The sequence below is a fragment of the Candidozyma auris genome, chromosome 3, assembly GCF_003013715.1.
Source record: "Candidozyma auris chromosome 3, complete sequence".
NCBI classification, from domain to species: Eukaryota; Fungi; Ascomycota; class Pichiomycetes; order Serinales; family Metschnikowiaceae; genus Candidozyma; species Candidozyma auris.
In genome coordinates, this window is record NC_072814.1 from 1,281,643 (window position 1) to 1,301,539 (window position 19,897).

At 46.0% G+C, this 19,897-nt stretch overlaps 9 protein-coding genes across 9 annotated transcripts; 4 read left to right on the top strand and 5 right to left on the bottom strand. All coding sequences in view use genetic code 12, as the record gives it.

The window, feature by feature from the left end:
• Nucleotides 1-141: 141 nt before the first annotated feature.
• On the top strand, nt 142-3,324 carry CJI96_0003211 (DNA-dependent ATPase FUN30; the record flags this gene model as incomplete). Its single annotated transcript, XM_029032964.2, has 1 exon — nt 142-3,324. One exon carries the CDS (start codon nt 142-144, stop codon nt 3,322-3,324), a length of 3,183 nt encoding a protein of 1,060 aa, XP_028893279.2.
• A 210-nt stretch (nt 3,325-3,534) lies between these two features.
• Nucleotides 3,535-4,290, top strand: CJI96_0003212 (uncharacterized protein; the record flags this gene model as incomplete). Its single annotated transcript, XM_029032963.2, has 1 exon — nt 3,535-4,290. One exon carries the CDS (start codon nt 3,535-3,537, stop codon nt 4,288-4,290), a length of 756 nt encoding a protein of 251 aa, XP_028893278.2.
• Nucleotides 4,291-4,419: 129 nt separating this feature from the next.
• Nucleotides 4,420-6,444, bottom strand: CJI96_0003213 (uncharacterized protein; the record flags this gene model as incomplete). The annotated part of the gene is made up of 1 exon (XM_029032962.2): nt 4,420-6,444. One exon carries the CDS (start codon nt 6,442-6,444, stop codon nt 4,420-4,422), a length of 2,025 nt encoding a protein of 674 aa, XP_028893277.2.
• A 602-nt stretch (nt 6,445-7,046) lies between these two features.
• Nucleotides 7,047-7,382, top strand: CJI96_0003214 (uncharacterized protein; the record flags this gene model as incomplete). Its single annotated transcript, XM_029032961.1, has 1 exon — nt 7,047-7,382. The coding sequence occupies one exon, from the start codon at nt 7,047-7,049 to the stop codon at nt 7,380-7,382; it is 336 nt and encodes a 111-aa protein (XP_028893276.1).
• A 2,077-nt stretch (nt 7,383-9,459) lies between these two features.
• On the top strand, nt 9,460-10,680 carry CJI96_0003215 (uncharacterized protein; the record flags this gene model as incomplete). Its single annotated transcript, XM_029032960.2, has 1 exon — nt 9,460-10,680. The coding sequence occupies one exon, from the start codon at nt 9,460-9,462 to the stop codon at nt 10,678-10,680; it is 1,221 nt and encodes a 406-aa protein (XP_028893275.2).
• A 272-nt stretch (nt 10,681-10,952) lies between these two features.
• Nucleotides 10,953-11,285, bottom strand: CJI96_0003216 (uncharacterized protein; the record flags this gene model as incomplete). The annotated part of the gene is made up of 1 exon (XM_029032959.2): nt 10,953-11,285. One exon carries the CDS (start codon nt 11,283-11,285, stop codon nt 10,953-10,955), a length of 333 nt encoding a protein of 110 aa, XP_028893274.1.
• A 495-nt stretch (nt 11,286-11,780) lies between these two features.
• On the bottom strand, nt 11,781-13,160 carry MKK2 (mitogen-activated protein kinase kinase; the record flags this gene model as incomplete). Its single annotated transcript, XM_029032958.2, has 1 exon — nt 11,781-13,160. The coding sequence occupies one exon, from the start codon at nt 13,158-13,160 to the stop codon at nt 11,781-11,783; it is 1,380 nt and encodes a 459-aa protein (XP_028893273.2).
• Nucleotides 13,161-13,868: 708 nt separating this feature from the next.
• RFC1 (replication factor C subunit 1) lies at nt 13,869-16,715 on the bottom strand (the record flags this gene model as incomplete). The annotated part of the gene is made up of 2 exons (XM_029032957.2): nt 13,869-16,622; nt 16,674-16,715. The coding sequence occupies 2 exons, from the start codon at nt 16,713-16,715 to the stop codon at nt 13,869-13,871; spliced, it is 2,796 nt and encodes a 931-aa protein (XP_028893272.2).
• Nucleotides 16,716-17,606: 891 nt separating this feature from the next.
• Nucleotides 17,607-18,899, bottom strand: CJI96_0003219 (uncharacterized protein; the record flags this gene model as incomplete). Its single annotated transcript, XM_029032956.2, has 1 exon — nt 17,607-18,899. One exon carries the CDS (start codon nt 18,897-18,899, stop codon nt 17,607-17,609), a length of 1,293 nt encoding a protein of 430 aa, XP_028893271.2.
• Between the last annotated feature and the right edge of the window lie 998 nt (nt 18,900-19,897).

Sequence of the window (19,897 nt, forward strand, 5' to 3'; positions counted from 1 at the left end):
ACGTCTTAAAAGGCTCTAATAGTCAAATCTCTCCCACGCCAGCCTCCTTCGGATCTTTCATTGCCTTGTTGCTTCTCGATACGCGAAAAAGAAGACAGCCGTCTTCATCTCAAACGCACTTCGCTATCAACAGCTTCTGGCATGACGTTTGAACACAGAAAATCGGCTGATCCGGATGAAAGTACCCTCCAGGTGCCTAGTTCCCTGCCGATCAACGTAAAGCTGTCGCCGGAGAAATCAGACATGCCCTCGATGCCCTCACATGCGTATACCGTTACGTTTGGTACACCAAAAAATCAAGATCCGCAAACGATGGAGATGAAAAAACGGTTTTACTCGCATAAATACTGGCCAATCTTGTCCAAGAGATTCTACTACTTGCCAGAAATAGAGATTTTCAAGGGAATGGTGCGTGGCAAGGGGAACCTACGAGATATCTCACTGTGGTTGGCCACCAACATTGATTTGGAAGGTAGGCTTGCAGAATACGATAGGAAGTTGGAGCAGCAGCGGGAGGATGCTGAAAAAGCGAAATCCAGGAAAGCAGTTGGGGCTTCATCGCACCATACTAATGACACACACCATTTGCAACTCAACGGAGACTCTACGACCACCTCGACAAGTAACGACCATGGCACCGATGAGGACGCGTCGCCCATAAAGAGAGGTGGTGCAAGACAGAAAAGACCCAAACTCGCTGACACGAAGCCCGATATCTCCAGTACAAAGGTGGAACTTCACAAGCCTAAAGTCTCCATTCTAGAGAAGTATAGACACAACCTGGGCCAGGCTCCTGGCCAGGCTCCAGGCCAACAACGCATAGACTATGTCTTTCAAAGATCGTTTGGCTCTGCTCCTCAGAAGAAGCGCCGGTTGGTGCGTGCAGATAACGCTGAATTGGCCAATGCTTCTAGAGATCTGACCCCAACTCCCGCTATACCTCCTGGTGCACTTAGTGCAGCATTCAGCCACAATGATGGCCTGGTACCTCGCCTCAATGAGCTGTTCAACGGAAGCAATGTTTTTGAAAATGGCGACAATCTAGAACAGTTGGAGGAAAGAATCAGGGCAAACAGGAGAAAAAACAAGAATAAAAAGCAAATGGTCGACGACAACAGTGACGCCGACCTAGAAGAAGAGGACTATAGCGACGACATGTCGCAGGAAGACGATGATGGAGCGTTCCAATCTGGTTTCACTTCTATCGATGGCCAGATTTTGGAGTTTCTTAATAATGCTCCTCAGGAAGACATCGTTGAAATTTGCAATATCCAACCGAAGGTGGCCGAGTTGTTGATCTCGAAAAGACCATTTCATTCCGTTTATCTGATTTCGGAAGACAGATTTGAGGAGGCTACGCCAGAACCAGAACCTCAGGTGAAAAGACGTGGGGGTCAAAGAAAACCATTGGGTCTTAAGATTGTGGAGAGCACAGAATTCAGTCTAAGAGGTTATAAAGCAGTTGACTCGTTGATCAAGAAGTGTTCTGAATACGGTGACCTTATTTCTCGTCAAATGGATAGATGGGGTGTCAAAGTTACTGGCGAAGGTGAGCTCAGCATGGTCGAGATTGTCGGGTCAGATGAGGCATCTAAGGATGAAGAGGATGACGATGTTGTTGCTAGAAGCCGTGGTTTGACATACATCAAGCACAAGCCTACTCTTCTAGCCCCTGATGTTGAACTCAAAACGTATCAGCAGGTTGGTATCAATTGGCTCAATTTGCTCTATCAGAACAAGCTTTCTTGCATCCTAGCGGATGAGATGGGCTTAGGCAAAACATGCCAAGTCATCTCTTTCATGGCCTACCTCAAGGCAATCTCCGATAAGAAGAGCGCTCATCTTGTGGTTGTTCCTTCATCGACATTAGAGAATTGGCTCCGTGAATTCCAAAAATTCTGTCCGTCGTTGGTCGTACAAGCATATTATGGCTCTCAGGCTGAGCGTGAAGACCTACGCTACGAGCTTGCTGAGTCTGAGTATGATGTTTTGGTGACGACGTATAACCTAGCTACAGGTTCGCCACCAGACTTCAAATTTTTAAAAAATCATAGATTCGACATGATTGTTTACGATGAAGGTCATATGTTGAAAAACTCGAACAGTGAAAGATACAACAAGCTCATGAGACTTAAAGCAGAATTCAGATTATTGCTTACGGGCACTCCTTTGCAAAACAACCTAAAAGAGTTGGTTTCACTTCTAGCTTTCATGCTTCCGACGTTGTTTGTGGAGAAAAGAGACGACTTGCAAGGTCTTTTCAACAAAAAAGCCAGTGTCGACACGACAGCTGATGACTACAACCCACTCATGTCTCAGCAAGCTATTAATAAGGCAAAGACAATGATGACCCCTTTCGTATTGAGAAGAAAGAAGGCACAGGTTCTTAAGTATTTGCCTGGAAAGAATCACGAGGTCGTAAAATGCCCAATGACTCCGAAGCAGAGGGAGATTTACGACAGTTACATTCGTCAAGGTAAGGAGGCGAGAGCTGAACGTGAGAGAAGGAAGAAAGAAGGAAAGGAAGCCGAGAGAATGAGCCCTACGGCGTCAACTTCGAATGTGATGATGTCCCTCAGAAAAGCATCCATGCATCCACTCCTTTTCAGGACTCAATATACGGATGAGATGTTGCCTGAGATGGCAGAGAAGATTATGAAAGAGCCCGAGTATATTGCAGCTAACAAAAACTATATCATTGAGGATATGCTGGTCATGAGTGACTACGAGCTCAATGCTCTCTGCGAAAAATTCTCGAATACATTGGGATCGTATGTTTTGAAGGAGACAATGTGGTTTGACAGCGGAAAGGTCACTGCCCTTTTGAAGGTGCTCAAGCAGGTTATTGAGAAGAAAGAGAAGGTGCTTGTCTTTTCTCTTTTCACTCAGATGCTTGATATTCTTGAAAGAGTCCTAAGTTTCTCAAATATCACATTCGTCAGACTCGACGGTCAAACCAGCGTCGAAACCAGACAAGATATTATTGATCGATTCTACGAGGATGATACCATCCCAGTCTTCTTACTTTCAACAAAAGCAGGAGGTTTCGGTATCAACTTGGTGGCTGCAAATAATGTGGTCATCTTTGATCAGTCCTTCAACCCACATGATGATAAGCAAGCAGAAGATAGAGCACATCGTGTTGGTCAAACCAACGAAGTGCTCGTGACCAAGCTTGTCTCGGAGCAGACTATCGATGAAAATATCATGTTACTTGCTGAAAACAAGCTTCAACTTGATCAGTCGATTAGCAGCGAAGCCAACGAGAAAAAAGTTGAGGAAAAGGCCGTCTCCATGTTTGAAAACATTTTGTTTGGCCAGTAAGCACATCTATGACTCGGACTTCGACTCCTAACGGTTTTGTGGCTGCAAAAAAGAAACGCCTCACCCTCACCCGAGATGTGCCGGAGGCACGGATGTATATTCGCAATCCTCCATTTACCACTGCGCATAGATGATTTACATCGGTTCTTATTAAGCACCAACTACAAGACCGTACTTGCTCACATTCTTATTCATACATTTTCATACAAGATGTTTTCAAGAAGTCTAAGTTTGGGTCTCAAAGCTGTTAGACGTCCTGCCACTTTGAGGCTGCTTCGAAACCTTTTCATACAAACGGCCGAGACGCCCAACGAAAATGCATTGAAGTTTCTTCCATCCATGAATATTTTAAAGGAAAATGAAACCCGAGAGTTTTTGAGTGGCAGAGAAGCCGCTTGCAGTCCACTTGCATTAAAGCTTTTTGCCATCGACGGCATCAAGTCTATCATGTTGGGACTGAACTTTATCACCATCGAAAAGCGCGGTGAAGACATTGATTGGAGTTTGATTAAGCCAGAAATTTTCTCTATTTTAACAGAGTCTCTCACCAACGGCACACCAGTGGTCAATGAGACAAGTGAGCTCTCGAAGGACGTTGGATTCGAAGAGGAAGACGATGAAGTGGTTCTGATGATCAAAGAGCTCATTTTCACAAGAATTAGACCTGCCATCCAGGACGATGGAGGTGACATCGAATTCTCGAGCTTTGATGAAGATACTGGTGTTGTTTACTTGAAGCTCAAGGGTGCATGTAGATCGTGTGACTCTTCGTCAGTAACACTCAAGAACGGTATCGAAAGTATGTTGCAATACTACATTGAGGAAGTCACCGAGGTGAGACAGATTGACGCCACTGATGAGGAAGCTCAAGCTCAGGCAACTGAACCTGAAGCAGAGCCACAAAGCGATTTCACATCTGCTACCATCAACCCAGCAAGAAGAGAAGAGGCACCACCTACATTGTAAATAGGGTCACGATCATTACAGCATTACACGGGGGAAAATCGATAACATTATCCGGATAAATAAGCGGTTTTGGGCCGCGTTGTAGTAGTTTCTGTTGTTGAATTGAATTAATGAAGTTACGATTTGACTTCAACATGACCTCTTTCGTTCTCCCTTCTTTTCTTTCGCACCTTGCTGTTTGAGAGAATAGTTGTTGAAGTAAGGAGCTTGTCCGTTTCCTGGAACCGCCAAAGGCTGAGGCAACTGAGGTATTGAGTAATATGGATTGTACATGTATGCCATTGGATTCACGAATGGTGGAGCGTTCGGATTTATAGATGTGCTAGCTGTTTGTTTGGGGGAATGGGAGCCATTTTCCTCACCTTCCTGATAGTCAGAAGGGTGCGGTGGCTGCATCAGCATGTAATATGGATAATAGTAGTAGTCGGGAGGAATAAACGGTGATGTGCCAGGGCTGGCTGTTGAATGAGGAATTCGAGGCTCAGGGATGTAGAAATCGTTCATCGGTAGACTGAATCCTTTGCCGAAGCCGTCGTGGTGGTTATAATAGTTATAATTGGGAATGGAGCCTGAGCTCATTGAAGACAGAGTCGACTTGCCGCTGCCCAGAGAATTGTTGTGTTTTTGTATGGCAAAAGATGCTTGCACGGCCATGCCAGGGCCATTTCCAAGGTTAACGATTTTGTTATTGGTAAGAATGATAGCTCTTAGAGCCATTTTGAACTCTTCGTAAAAGACGAAGCCGATTCTGCCGAGGGACTCGTCCGATTTTTTGGAATAAAACTGCGGCTTGATGATCTTGGCTGACTTCACACCATCTACGCCAAATTGGTTCCAGAAAGACGCCCAAAGCTGGTCATCGTTCTCAAAAAGGATGGGCAAGTTGTTCACGTAGACGTTTGTCTCTTGGTAATTCAACAGCTTCATGAACTTGTTAAGAAAAGTGTCATCGTGGACAGTGGACGACTCAGATGGATCGCACACTTCCAAATTGAGCATCCCTGGCTTGTTGTACACGTACAAGGCGTCGTTGCTCTCGTAGATATGGTGGTTATGTTTTCTTTGGGCAATGGAGATTTTGAGCCGAGGAGCACCCACAGGCTGAGGATATTTATGGGGTTTATTGACGTCGTCCTTGATGTCGTAGATATCATCTTTCGTGAACGCTGTGAGTTCGTCGAATGTCAAATCTCGTAAGTAGTAAAGGCAGCGGAGTATATTCTGGTTGATATTCTTCTCGTGGGCAAAGCACAAGAAGCCCACTTTGCGAAAAGACAAGGTATCCGTATCCTTCGGTTCACTGGCCAAAGGAAAATGCATCGAGTCAATGGCGCCAAAGAGGTGAAATTTAGCCACGATCAGCTCCAACTCGGCCAAAGTCACCTTCCCACTAAAAAACTCCCCGAGGTTCTCCACGACTATGGTATCGTACAAGACGGCGTCGTCGTGAGCCGTCAGCGACCCCAGCGACGCCGAGGACGATGAATCCCCAGTGCTTGTTATTCCATCGGGACACATTGCACGTTCTCTTTTGCTCACATACCTGTTGATGTAAAGAGGCAACAGCAGGTGGAACGGGTTTTCGGTCAAACACAATGTTGACGTTATATGGTCCACATCGAGGTAATTTTCAAACTTGAGAATCGCCAGAACCTCCTCTGAATCATCAGGGTGCTGTGGACTGATGATGTTGACGTCTGTGACGGAGCCGTACTTCGAGCTCTTATTGAAATACTCTTGGAGCTTCTCCTCCAGCACTGAAGCCCTGGCCAAATGTTTCACGAAAAGCGTGCCCGGATGAGAAACAAACCGGGAGTAATCAAACAGAAGCGTCCATTTCTTGTCGAGCAAAAACCTCGTGGCAGCGTCGGCAGCGCTCTTATTGGAAAAGGCAAGTTCCACCGAGGAAGTATTCTGGGACCAGCGCCAGTGGTTTTTCGAGAGCTCGCTCTTCAACAGCTTGAGCGAGGCCAGCGAGACGTTCTCCTTGCTGATCAGCAACCTCAAGGGAAAATACTCCTTCTGAAGATGGTTGGCTCCGTTGTTTTTCTCCGAGCCGGTGTCCTTCGGCTTCCCGTTCGTCTGGGGTACATCCAGCTGCGGAAGGTGGAAAATTAAGCGATTGAGCGAGTCCACCAAGGGGTCTACCGACATGGTCGCAGAAGAGGATGAAGGAGGAGGATGAAAAGAAGAAAAACGACGGGAAAAGACCAGAAAAGATGTTGACCAGAACAAAGTCTGTGTGCCATGTCTTGTATAGACAGGCTGGGAAATTGTCTATGGCGACACACAATAAGACAAGACTGTCTGGCGAGCGCATTTACTGGGGTAGAGGGAGAAATCACAAGCAGCTGCCTCATCTGGGGTTTTGGGAGGGGCCCACCTCGAGGGCCCGAGGAAAAGGATGGAGAAAAGCAAAATATTGGCTACTGCGGATGATTTGTGACTCAATTGACCTAGAGAGGGTATTTTGTTCAAGAAACGCTGGGGGGCTAACCTCGCCTTTCTTGCTTCCTCCTTGTGGATTCTCGCCTGCCGAGACACACGCTGCCTGCCTAGGTGGACCCTCGGGGGACACAATCTGTACGCCCGACCTGCACACAGGGACAGGACAGAGGGCCCACTGGCGCTAACTCCAGGCATCTCTTGACGCTGACGCTATTGAGCTCTTCCGTATACACTTCACGACATTTGGGTGCAAACTCCTCTGCACCACTACACGGCCACTGACATTTTACTGCTGAATTCACCACCCTATGGACTCTGCGGTGTTGCCATTGGCAGCGGGAGAATACACGGTTAGCGTCACGAAAGGAGATGCCCCCAAAAAGCCAAATGTCGTTTTCGTGACAGAAAACTCCTCCACTGACATTGGCTCCTACATCTACGCTGTGCCTGGCAAGAAGGACGTGTTCACGGCAGTGTTGCAAGGAAGCGCTGACTCGAGAGTTCAGGATGTGGCCACAAGAATAGGCACGTTGCTTGTGAAGAAGAGCGGGTGTCCAAGCTACGTGTGTGTGAGTGGAGCGGTAAGCGAGATGGACGAGATGGAGTTGGTGAGGGAAGTGCTTACGAAGCTGCGTAGCAGCTGAGACAGTCAGGGAAGCTTAACGGCAATGAGAAGGTCGATACGTCGGTGGCTTCATGGTATTCGACTTGTTGAGTCTACACTTTATGCTAAGCAGGCAGCTGAGCGTTTGTTGGAAGATGAGACGCTAGAGTTGATCAAACTGATGACGATTTACAGCTCCTGAGCGGAAGCGCTACAATTCCTTGATGCCAATTGCCACCACTAAGCGGAATCGCAACTATTCATTGATGTTCCATGACACCACTGAGTGAAAATTCAACATTTCATTGGGCACAATTAGCTACGATCTACACGCTGTGTGTAGCCAACGCCTGCAAGCTTGTGAGTGATTTTGACTTTTAATGCTGGTCTCCGCAAAGTCTAAAAGAGGCTTAATTTTAGTGACATCAAGAGCTTAGACGCCAATGGTCATTGGTACATCAGTCACTGCGTCGTATGTTCCTGATATCCGAATCGATGCAAACGACATACGTGAACAGCTCTGCACTACCACGTCTCGATATATTTTCACTCACATGTCTCCCGCTATTCTAACCCTATCTTTGCGCCCGTTATTCTACTCATATTCCGAAAGCCGTTTTGCAGCCTCTTCTCAACAATGGCACTAGCACCCTGATACAGGGCTAGGCAGCTCGAGAAATCCCCACGCTTGCCACAAAGCCGGCTTAGTTCTCCCCAAACAGCTTTACTGTTGCTCCACGTTCAAGGACGCCTCTCACAACCAAAAATCGCTCATTGCCTCACTAAAAAAATGAAGCACCAATCTCTCCTTTCGCGATCCCCTCTTTTTTCCACTCCTTGTTCATGTGCTGGTGGAGACCCATCCAGGATTTCACATGCCGTGTCTTTTACTATCAATGGCCCAGGTCATTTGACGGTGTCCCCCTCCTCACGTGGCGGCAACGGCTGTTAGACGGTGCCGGGAGGAGGTGTGCGATTATCATTCGGTGCAGCCGGAAAGTGTGGGAAAGAGTAGATAAGGGTAGTAGGTGAGTGTGGATGAGCAATGTAGTGGAGAGCTGAGCGAATTCGTTGTTACCAGTGCATACTTTTCGATAAGTAACTCTTGTAGTTCAATAGCAGATGATTAGAGTAGAAGTTTCGGAGCATTGGAGTAAGTACTTTTCGCAGCCATTCCTAGTGCACAGCTTCAAAGGAGCCAATGGAAAAAGTATGAAAGATGCTGCCGCCATGCTGATATTCGAATGCCTGAAGACTGTATGAGTTTTTTTGACTTAGCTGCTGAATTTGATGAGCCCATGGTGAGTGCAAATTCGTGGCAGTACAGAAGAGTAGTGGCGGTAAGGAATGATACTCCAGTTTTGTGCCTGTGGCTCAAAACGCATTGTATGGGAAGAGCTTTGAGAAGTTTTTTTTTTTTTTTTTCTATTATGATTATTTTTATTGTAAGTATATTTTAAGGCTCTGGTGAAATGGCTAGTTTTGGGCGCCTGGGACCTTCAACACTGTAGGCTTGCCTGAGAGATACTCGCAATAGACCACCACATTATTATAGAAAGTATTTGTACCAGTCATCTGGTATAAAAATATAATAGGTTGGTTAACATTGAAGCACTTCAAACAGATGAGACTTCTGATTGATCAAAAGCTTTTAGTATCTTGGTTTGCATTATCTTTTCGTTCACTACTCATATGTCACCCTCCTTCCGCAGATTGGTAATTACCTCCGCAAGCAAGCGCCAGATCGATTAATGACTCAAGTACGAACACTGTTCCGGATATAGATATGTATCAAAGTCATCTATACGGCTTCTTTTAGTCATAAAAAACACTGTTATCAGGATTATGGAATGCTATGCCTGTCAGAATGGATGCTAAAATGTCGCGATGACATCTCTCAAGTTCTCGGAGACTTCATCACCACTTCCTTCTAGAACTCAAACAAGAGATCTCATAATTAAAGCGATTCACATGCTCACTAAATCGCCTCTCATGAAACCAAGATCTTTTTGGGTGCTACATTTGTGTCTACATTTGTGTCTGGGGCCCCAGCGCGACATTGTCGCTCGCAGCCATTGATATCGCATCTCAAATTTCCCTCTGCTCATCTCTTTATCATGGATCGACAGGCCAAAGTGACAAAAGCGCCCAAGGCGCAGCCCAGTAGAAAGGGCAAAAGAGCCTGGAGAAAAAACATTGATGTGGATGAAATCAACGAGACCTTGGACGCCAAAAGAGACAGAGAGATTTTGCATGGTGAAGACGATAACGATGAGTTCGTCATTGATACGAAGGCGTCTGTGGGCAAGAAGCTTGAGGCAAAGAAATTGAAGATGACTGAAATCCTTACCAACAAATCGAAGATTGCGCCCATAAGGTCGAGGTTAACGAAGAAGAAAGTGAGTGGCACCCGTGTGAAGGAGTTAATGGCCTTGGCAGGGCACCTGCTCACAGAGAAGAAGTCAGAGAAACGGTTGGAGAAAGACGGCCTTGTGAAGGGTGACAATGTGGATGTGTGGGGCAATGAAGAGGAGCCTCCTTTGCCTGACATTTATAGGAAAACAGCATACCTTTCGGTGACCAAACCTACCAAGAGACCGAAGACGTTGGCCGAATCATCCATTAATCTTACGTTGCCAGAGCACAAGGGCACAGTCGAGAAGGATGTGGTTGCAGGAAAGTCTTACAATCCATCCCTAGAGCTGTGGCAGGAGTTGATCAATAAGGAGTTCGAGTCTGAGAGTACTGTAGAAATGCAGCGTCAGGCAATGGCAGAGCACGAAAAAAGGATTCAGTTTTTGATTGAAAACATGAAGGATAATGAGTTTGAGCTGGATGACGACGACGAGGAAACTGTGAAGAAAGACGAAGAGGCAGAGAGTGTACCTGACGAGGAGAAGTACAAGCTTTCCATCAATGCGCCAGCAAAATGGAAGAAGAAAACAAAAACAGAGAGAAACAGACTCGCTAGGCATAAACAGAGAACCGAGCTAGAGGCCAAGCTTAAGGAAATCAGACAACGCATGAAGGAGCTCAGTCGTTTAGAGGATATTGAGAAGGAAGTACAAGAGAAAAAAGAAAAAACACAGCAGAAACACACCAAGGAGAAAAAGTACAAAAGACTCGGAAAGAACGAGGTGATTTTCAAGCCTCTCGAGGTGAAACTCTCCGACGAGTTGACGGGCAACTTGAAGAACCTCAAGCCCGAGGGTAATCTCTTCTATGAGCAGATGCACAAGCTACAGGCCACCGGAAAGGTGACCGCAACGGGTTTGAGAAAAAAGAGGAGGTATGCTCCCAAGATTGTGGAAAAACACAGCTACAGACATTTCAAATAGGAAGTGTTGGGGAACCGCAGGGATTTGCGAGCGTTACTATAGACAAGTTTCTTAATCAGGCAGCCACGCACGGCAGTGCCAGTGTACAATAGAAAGTCAAAGCAGGCATGCTACGTGAATTTAATGTAGTATTGAATTTAAAACAAAGTGGAATGAAACGATTCGAAACTTCTCGAAATCCATCACATCCACGGACATCTCGCTCACGTCTTCTATCCAACCTTCTTCTCTACAACCTGTCTCTTTCTATTCGTGAAATTATGCTATAACGTTCAACTGAAGTCCCATGAACCAGAGACGTAGCCTCTGTACAATCTCTCTCTGAAAGTGAAGAACTGGTCCTTGTATGGGGTCCAGTATGTCTGCTCCATGATATGGGCGGTCTTGAAGTGCTCGGGCGCCACCGCCTCTGACGTCTGGCCCCTCTTGGTACCAGTCAAGAGCATGTCTCTGGCCATCATCTTGTGGTCCCACGAGTCCAAGTCCCATCTGTCGTTTTTCCACCCGTTGTCCCAGTATCTGATGAAGCCGACGCCGTGGCCAGCTAGGCCGAAAAACGCCGTCATGATAGCGTATGGCAACAAGCCTTCGAAAGGAACGGGCATGTTGAAATTGGCTTGGTTTGTATGGCTTTGTGGTGCTAGTTGGCGGTTGTGAAGTCTGGTAATGAAGAAAAGTATAAAGTTGATTGGCTGCGAAGTCGTGCGAGAATCATTATGGGCACTGGTTGCAAAATAGACGGCACGATAACTTGGAGTCAAATGAAGCAAAAGGTAAAATTGAGATAATGGATGTGAACCTCTTCTTACCTTGGTCTATTACTGTCGCTTTTGCTTGGAACTTCCATAAGCCGTTTTACAACTTCACAAACTCAATATATAGTACGGAATATGACAAAAGTTAGGTGTGTGGTAATATTGAGGGAATGATGTAACATTTCTCACAGAAAACATACTAGGATAATAGGTTTTTACTCAAACATAGTCTGTTAGGCTAATTGCGATATTCGAGGTCTCAACATCATTCAACTGCTCTCTCCTACAGCGTAGATGCCTAATTTCATTTCACGATTATTTACCCTATGCTATTCCACCATTATATTAGTCCAAATTGTCTCCCCATAATCTCTTCACAAATCTGTCCATGCTGACTTTCACCTGCAGCTGGCCCACCACCCACGGATGCTTGAGCATCTGCAGCGGTGACGGTCTTTGTTCTGGATTCTTGCGTAGACAGTAGTCAATAAAATTCTTAAACGAGTCCGACCAGAAGATCTCCTCCTCCTCAACATCCTCCAAATGCGGTTCATACTCCAATATTAACGATAGAAGCTCAATCGGCCCTAGTGACATCTCGCTATCGATGTGATAGGGAAAGCGTCCCAGAGCTACTTCCAAAAGAGTGAGCCCTAGAGACCAAACGTCACAGCTCACTGTGTATGGCTTACCCATGATTCTCTCAGGGGCCATGTAGTATTGTGTACCAACGAATGTGTTTGCAAGAGAATTTACAACCTCGCCTGAAACGCCAAAATCACAGATCTTAACGTTCCCATGTTTGTCAAGAAGAATATTTGAGGGTTTGATGTCCCGGTGAATGATACGCTGCTGATGCAAGTAATTTAGCCCACTTAACACCGACTCGGCAATCTTGCCCATCACTTTCTCGTTGATTCGGTTGGACGAATCAATCTCGATCACCCTTCTGTAAATTGCGTCCAAGGAGCGACCGCCCATGTACTCCATTGCAATGCCAATCATCAGTTGTTCTTCAACCATAAAAGTACCGTAGTACTTGACGATATTTGGAGAGTTACACAGACGATTGTATTGAAGCTCACGAATGATTTGTTTCTGTACATCTGGATTTGGATCAGCATTTATAAGTTTCAAAGCAAACACTTGAGAATCGTTCTTGAGCGAACACTTCAGTACACTGCCGCCGTTACCCTCTCCGAGCTTAGCCAACTCAGTGATCTGCTGAGTATTGGCCAACCTGTTCCAATCGTCTGGTGTAAGGTCATCGAGACTCTTACGCTTGTGTGGAGGTCGCAGGTTATGTAGATTGAATTGTGCTTGTGGCTGCTGGTATTGTTGGTACTGTGACTGAGCTGGATGTGCTTGTTGGTGTGGCACCCGTTGCTGGTTGGTGTGACTTTTCACCGCCTCTCCAATGCGAGCTGTGGAGTTGACATTGGCTTTTAAGTTCAGCGGTAACCCCGATTGATGGAGGTGGTCGGGGCTATCACTTTGAGGACTAAACGAGTGCGATCCGTCAATTTTCGAGAAATCAATGGGAGGCGGCTTTCGGCGAGGCCCCAGTTTCTGTGTCGGTATTATGGGCAATGCTGGCTCTCCAGGAACGTTCGCCAGCGCCAACTTTGCTGGGTTGTTGGTGTTGGTGCTGACGCTTTCGTTCGGAGTGATCGATATAGGTGAAGGAATCAGAAGCTGCGGCGGCTGCTTCTGAGATACAGGCATGTTGAACAAAGGACTCCCTTCCAACATCACCAATGAGTAGAAAAAGGAAGTGAAAAGTAGTTCGTGGGATGCGAGCAAGAAATATTTGTAGATCCAGTGGCCTCACTCAGTCTTGTAATTTCGGCCCCGGTAAAATTTCGCGTTCTTCCCCTGTCCTGCACTACACAGGCATGGCTGCTCAATGGCACCTGTGGGAGAGGAGATCGTAATTTTCAGCCCACACTAGTTTAAGAGGTTGAAGAGATACGGCAATTGTCTCTTTGAAAGTGGCTTGCCCACCTTGCCACTCAGAATTCAACAATTGCCTCTCCTCATTGGCCAATGGGTAGAACAGCATCCCAAGTGTTAACCGCCGCGCCTCGTCCCCCTGCGAGCATTGGAGGTCCCCGGATTAATCTTGAAACCAATGTGAGGCGACAAGCGCAGCAAACCGTTTCCAAGACAGGCGAAAGCGGAGAATAAATTGACAGGCGGCGGAGTCTGTCGATTGGCTCGTTATATTATTTTCTTGCCTAATATTTTTTCTTTTTTCTTAATAGTCCTCAAGCCCAGTAGGCGTTTTTCCATCTCCGCCCAAGCAGAGTCTAGGCACCGTGCGGTTTGGCCGCTTCTTCCACTTCACAATTGTTTCCAGAAGACCATTGTTTCACTTTCTTTTTTTTCGCTTTCGAGGCAAAGCTTTAGTCAATTTTGCCTCATTTGATCCTCTTACTTCTTGCTGCGCAGAGCCTTCTTGCTGCTTCCGGCCGCCTTAGGTTTCTTTGGTTTCACTGCCTTAATGAGCTTGTCCTTCTTTACATCGATCGTATCACTTTCGGTACTTTCTGGCTCTTCCTCATCCTTGACAGTGTCGTCTTCAATAACATCTTCATAGTCCACCTGCTGCTTGCGTGGTTGACCCCTTGTCGAGTCTCCCGTCTTGTAAATGGCCACAGGGTGCTGTGCTGCATTGTACTTACGAGTGAATGCAGACTTGACTTTAGGTGGCATTCTCAGGAGAAGTTTGCCGGCATTGTTGCCTACTCCAAAGTCGAAAATGTTGTCGTAGTCCTCTTTAGTCATGTAGTAGTAGTCCATGACTTCCATCACCTCACTAATACCTTCCTCGTTACGTTGAAGCATAGGCTTTGCAAGACGCTCTTCAAACGCAGGAACGTAGTCAAGCCGAAGCTCGTCTTTGCTTGTGGATGTTCTCAAACGAGTGTGGTATTGCAATTCCTGAAGAAGGCGCTGGTATTTCAATGCCTTCGAGTTCTGTCCAAGCCAAAGCGTGAACATAGGCATTTGGGTCAAACGGCCCTGTACTAAGCTTGCAGGCTTGACTGTAGACATCACCGCATGGAATGGAAGCAAGCTCCACTGCTGCTCACTGGAGCGAATGAGCGAGTTGATGCGGTCAGATTCGCTGATGCTATCGGCCGCTTCGGCCACTCTTGCCAAATGCTCCTTTGCTGATGAAACCAGTGGTGTGGGGGACAAATAATTTTCTTGAATCATTAATGGTGTGAAGTCGATATCATTGAAGTATAACTCAATTTTATCATTGAGTGTCTTATGACCGCCGTGACCCAAAAGCTCAGATGTAATGGCAAATGGTTTGAGCGCGGTGTGCTTTTTCCAGCTGTCTGCAATGGCTTTGGTATTTTCGTGGTTAATGTGCTTCTGAGTTTTTGATACGGTTGACAACATATTGATCATCTGACGAATATCATTGCCGGTTGCCTGAACTAATTGACCGATTACACTAGGATCTAACTTGATACCTTCTCTCAATGCGATTGTCATCAATCTAGATCTAACCTCCATTTCCGTTGGTCTTCTGAATGGCAATTGATAAGTCGTCTTGTCGAACGTTCTCATTTTCGGAAGCGATTTGTCATTGCAAATGAGAATAATAGGCATTTTGGTGATACGACAAAAGGCAGAAAGAGCACCGGCGCCGCCATGGTCTCCACTGGACATACCGTCAACTTCGTCCATGATTAGACAAAATTTTCTCTCGTTCTCACTGTGCTCTTCGGCATCTCTGTTTATGAAGTAACCCATGACAGAGGTGTTAGAGAGCACATTCTTGATTGTCAGGTTAAGCAATGACTTGGACCTCACATCGGACGCATTCTTTTCGAGAATGTCGTAACCAAGCTCTTTTGCAACCAATGAAGCAGCAGTTGTTTTACCGATTCCCGGGGGACCTGAGATTAGACAGGCCCTGAACATTCCACCGCCGTCTCCAACTTTTTTGAAGTCTTGCTTTGCATACGTGTGCCAGTTTGCGAGCCAATCACGAAGCTTCTTCACCTGGCCTTTGTTACCGCAAATTTGACTGAGACTTGTAGGTGCGTACTTGACAGTCCACAACTTCTCGCTGTTGGGAATCTCTCGCTTGGGTGAAGGTGGGGCTCTGCCTTGTGATCTAGCCGCCTTGGCTAATTCAGCAGCCTTCCTTTTTCTGCGTTCCTCTTCTGCCTTTTCTTTTTCCTCTGCCTCTGCAGCCTCCTCGGCGAGTCTACGCTCTTCTTCTTCACGCTTCAATTTTGCGTCCAATGCGCCGGCGCCACTTCCTCCTTCAGCGGGCATCTTGCCCAAAAGCTGCACAAAGCCATCCTCAGAAATGGCCTTGATGCCAAGCTCCTTGATCTTCTTTACTTTAGAGGGACCTGCCTCCTCTCCAATCACCACAAGGCTTGTCTTTTTCAGAATAGACTTGGTGACACGAGCACCGTACTGTTTGGCCACGGCCTCGGCAGAGTCTCTATCAAGATTTGGCAACACACCAGTGAAAACTACAGTCAAGCCGCCCAAACAATTAGGTGCCGCCTCTGGGAGCTCAATGTTCCCACTTGGCGGAGCCACATTCTGTTGCTTGTTCTTCAATTGGAAGTAATTGATCTTACCGCCGGTCTCCACATCATCAGGCAATTCAGCGTTTGGGATCTGGGCCAATATTTCCTCTGCGTTAGGGCCTGAAAGAGTTTCCGAAGACTCTGTCTTGACTGGTGCTATAGGCTTCTTTTTGGGTGCTTTTTTAGGAGTTGCTGGAGGGGATTCTGATCTCTTACGCTTTTGTCTCGCTGTTTTGGGTTCAGGGACAATCTCTTGTATGCTGAGCTCGTCGTCATCTTCAAGTTCGTGCTCATCCTGCTCCTCCTCATCCTCGTCCTTGCCTTCAAAGTCATCATCCTCATCGTCATCCTCGTCTTCATCAGGCTTGAATTCGTCTTCAGAGTCCGAAGCGTCCGAATCGAGATTCACATACGTTGGTTTGGCCTTCTTTTTAGGGGACGCCTTCTTTGGTGATGTCTTGGTCTCTTTCTTGGGCGAACTCTTCGCTGAGCTCCCCGTAGATTTGGGTGTCTTCAGTCTGTCATTCTCGAAGTACTTGCTTTTTGTTTCTGGTGCAACCTTGCTCCTTTTAGGCGCTGCCTCTGAGGATCTTTCTGAAGCGAGTCTCTTTTTGGGAGCCTGTCGTTAGTCAATTGACAATGTTCTTGTTTGCTATACATTCTTACATACTGGCTTCTTGTCGCCGCCGAAGAATTGGCGGATATCTACCATAGGGGTGTTGCAAAAATTGAAAAGTACGCGCTTGATTTACTTCTCTGCGCGCTCTGAGTGATGTAGTAGGTGGGGGAGGAAAGGGAGTGATTCAAACAATGATCTCGACAAAAACCACAAATTGATGACATTCTCTGAGAACAAATCTCTATTATCTGGACTACAAGACCCCACAGAGTGATGGTATTATCGAATAATGCAATTGGGGGTCAGAAGCCGGAAGTGTAACACGTGACAATGTCGTGGTTGCTTCGGACTGGGTCAAGTCGGTTCCATTGAACTTGGGTGAATAAAGATGAAACTTATATCAATGTGTTTACTTTGGGTAGAGAAATTTGGGTCTCATCAGATTTGCTGTATCTCTAGGCTGTGTGTATGGATGCTTGGGGAAGCTGGGCTACAAGTACTGACCAAGCGACGACATTTTTGCAATCGCCTCACAACCGTACTTTGGAGGGCCTTGAAACGTTGTAGAATAACAAACGAGCATATCTTCAGTGAAATGATGGTTTTATTTGTGTTTCGAGAATGTGTAGCAATATTCTTTGAAGCCAGCCAATAGATTTGTCACTAAAGCTCGCTTATCGAGAGCTTGCTCGGATTGGTGTTTCTGATCGTCAAAAATCATGATCTTGTCAGCGTTCAGATCTTTTTGATCATATGGTCCTTCTTGGGATATTTTCCTCGTATATATAACTTGCAATTTGCTTTTCACTATTTTTCAGCTTCTTTTGTCGAGTTTACTTTTCCATTACAAATCCTCATGTAACCTAAAATGCTTAATGACTTTTCGCAGCCATTTGTCTTGCTAGCCATAATCCTGCAAACCAACTTCTCCACTAAAATAGTACCATTACGTCTACATCGACTCCACGCTTCCATGCATTATTACTACCCCAAATTGCTTTTTGTAGACTCCTTCTCCAAGAAATCTGTCCACAAAGAAACAAAGTTTCTTGCTCTGCTGTCGCCTCCCTTATTTTTGTTTGACCCGTGGGCGAGTCCAGCCTGTATTTTCCTCTGTTCGTCCCATTCTAGAAGCACGCTAATAAGCTGCAACGCCTCGAACTTCTTGGCGTCCCCACGAGGAATCTGAAGGAAATTTAGTATAACGTTGGAAATTAGCTCCTTGTCTATGGTGTTGTCCTCATTACTCAGCTGCAGTCTGAGCATTCCGAGAGATTTGGTCAAATGCTCATTTAGGATGATAGCTTCATGTCTTAGCTTGCCAATAATGATCGATTTGCTGTGGATTTCGTCCTTGAGCTTCTGGACTTCCAGGGCCTCCTGTGACGCCTGCTTGGCTTCTTCCTGGACTCGTTCCAATTGCCTCTTCACCTCTTCTTTTTCGTCTCTTTCCTTCTCTGTCAATGCTGTCAACGCCTCGTTCTTCCCCTTGATTTCTTCCAATTCCAGTCGAAGAGCGTCAAACTTTTGCTCATACTCTGCTTTAACTTCATCGGTCCTTCTCCCCTGTTTTTGTATTGACTCCTCCTTGTCTGCTACTTTTGTCTTCAATTCGTCGATTATGGATCGGAGATTTCTGTTCTCCATCTCAAGCTCCTCCTTTGCAAGGGAGAGCTCCGAGTACTCCAGTTTTTGTCCACTAGCAGCCTTCTGCGCCGCCCTGAGCTCATTCTCAAGCCTATACTTTTCATCCTGAAGTTCCTGCTCCTTCAACTGCAACTCTTTCCGAGCCTCGCTATCACTTGCACTGAGCCTATCACATTCGCTATTGAGATTCTTAAGCTCCTCCGTTAGTGTTTTTACCGACTCCTCAAGCCTGGAGTTTTCCAGTTCAAGCTCAGTTTGCTTTTCGCTCCACTGACTGCTCTGTTCCTTTAGCTCATTGAGCTCTTCCTGAGTGGCCTTGTAGTTCTGGAACATTGACTTCATTCCAGAAAGCTTCCCTATAATCGCCTCTAGCTGTCGCTTGGCCTCATCTCTTTCCTGCTTCGTCTGCTCCAATTCCTCTTCTAGGGCACCATTTGATACCGAATGCTCTTCAGCCTTTGTTGTCTCATCAGCAGCTTCCTCTGCTGGCTCGTTAGCTGGGTCCTTTCCATTGAGCTGCAGGGGCGGAAGGTTTCCCGAATCTTCTATGACTTCTCCATTATTTGAATTAACTAAACTGGCCAGCTGGCCATCTTCGGCCCCAAGGTCCTTTGTGTTTGTGTCGGCCATATTGTTGAACAACAACAGAGTGCTCTATAAAAGGGTTATGGCCCGCTTTGCTGGAGTTAGCGCACGTGACTCAGGCGAGTCGGTGAACGGCTGATAAGAGTGTTCCTTCAGAGGCACAAGGGGAAATACTGAACGTCTACTGTTACAGCCCAATTATATCAGGTGAGTTTGAGTACTTTTGAAGGCTTATGTGTTTGCAGTCGGTAAGTGGGAGGATTCATGGGAAGGTAGCACGCTTGCGAAAACCTGAGGAAGAGATTGTAGTTCTTGGCTAAAACACAGAGAAAAAAAGTTAGAATTAGAAAGAATAACGATTTATAGTCTCTTCAGTGACTCAAAATATCAAAATGCAAAACTTGCTTAGGTTCCTTTGAACATCTGTTTCAGCGTATACACTCTCTTGTAGTAGAAGTCACTTCCAATGGCAGGTACGATTTTCACTTGAAGTCTACTTTCCGAAAGAAATTCTGAGGACGTGTGAAAGAAAAGGTTTATTTTTTTTTTTTGTTAACAGCTTCGAGATTGGGACTTCATTCTCGATTTTAGTGGGCCCTCACTTTCTTGTTCAGCACCAGGTGTCAGGAACTATTCGTTTTTCGCAGCCATTAACTACATCAAAGAAAGAGTAGTCACCGAGAAAGAGAAACAAAGCAGGCAAGTGGAAGCAGAAAACAAAAAAAAAAAGAAAAAAAAAAAAAAACGAAGCTATCCTGAGTAGACTTTATTGGCCATGTATCAAATCTCTCAGATTGATTCTTTAACCTTCAATAGTTCATCATATACGTATTGACAAGCCGATGTACCGAGTTGAGCACCAGACCGCAGGTAAATTCGAAAGAAATCTGTAAGCAAAATTCCAATGCCTTAGAGGAGGGTTTAATATTTGCAAAAATCTCCTCTTTTCTTCCAGGCGGTGTCACATGTGTCTGACAGGATTCCTCAATTTTTCCGCTATCATTCACTTCAATTGTCTGACTTGCACGTATACTGAAGACACA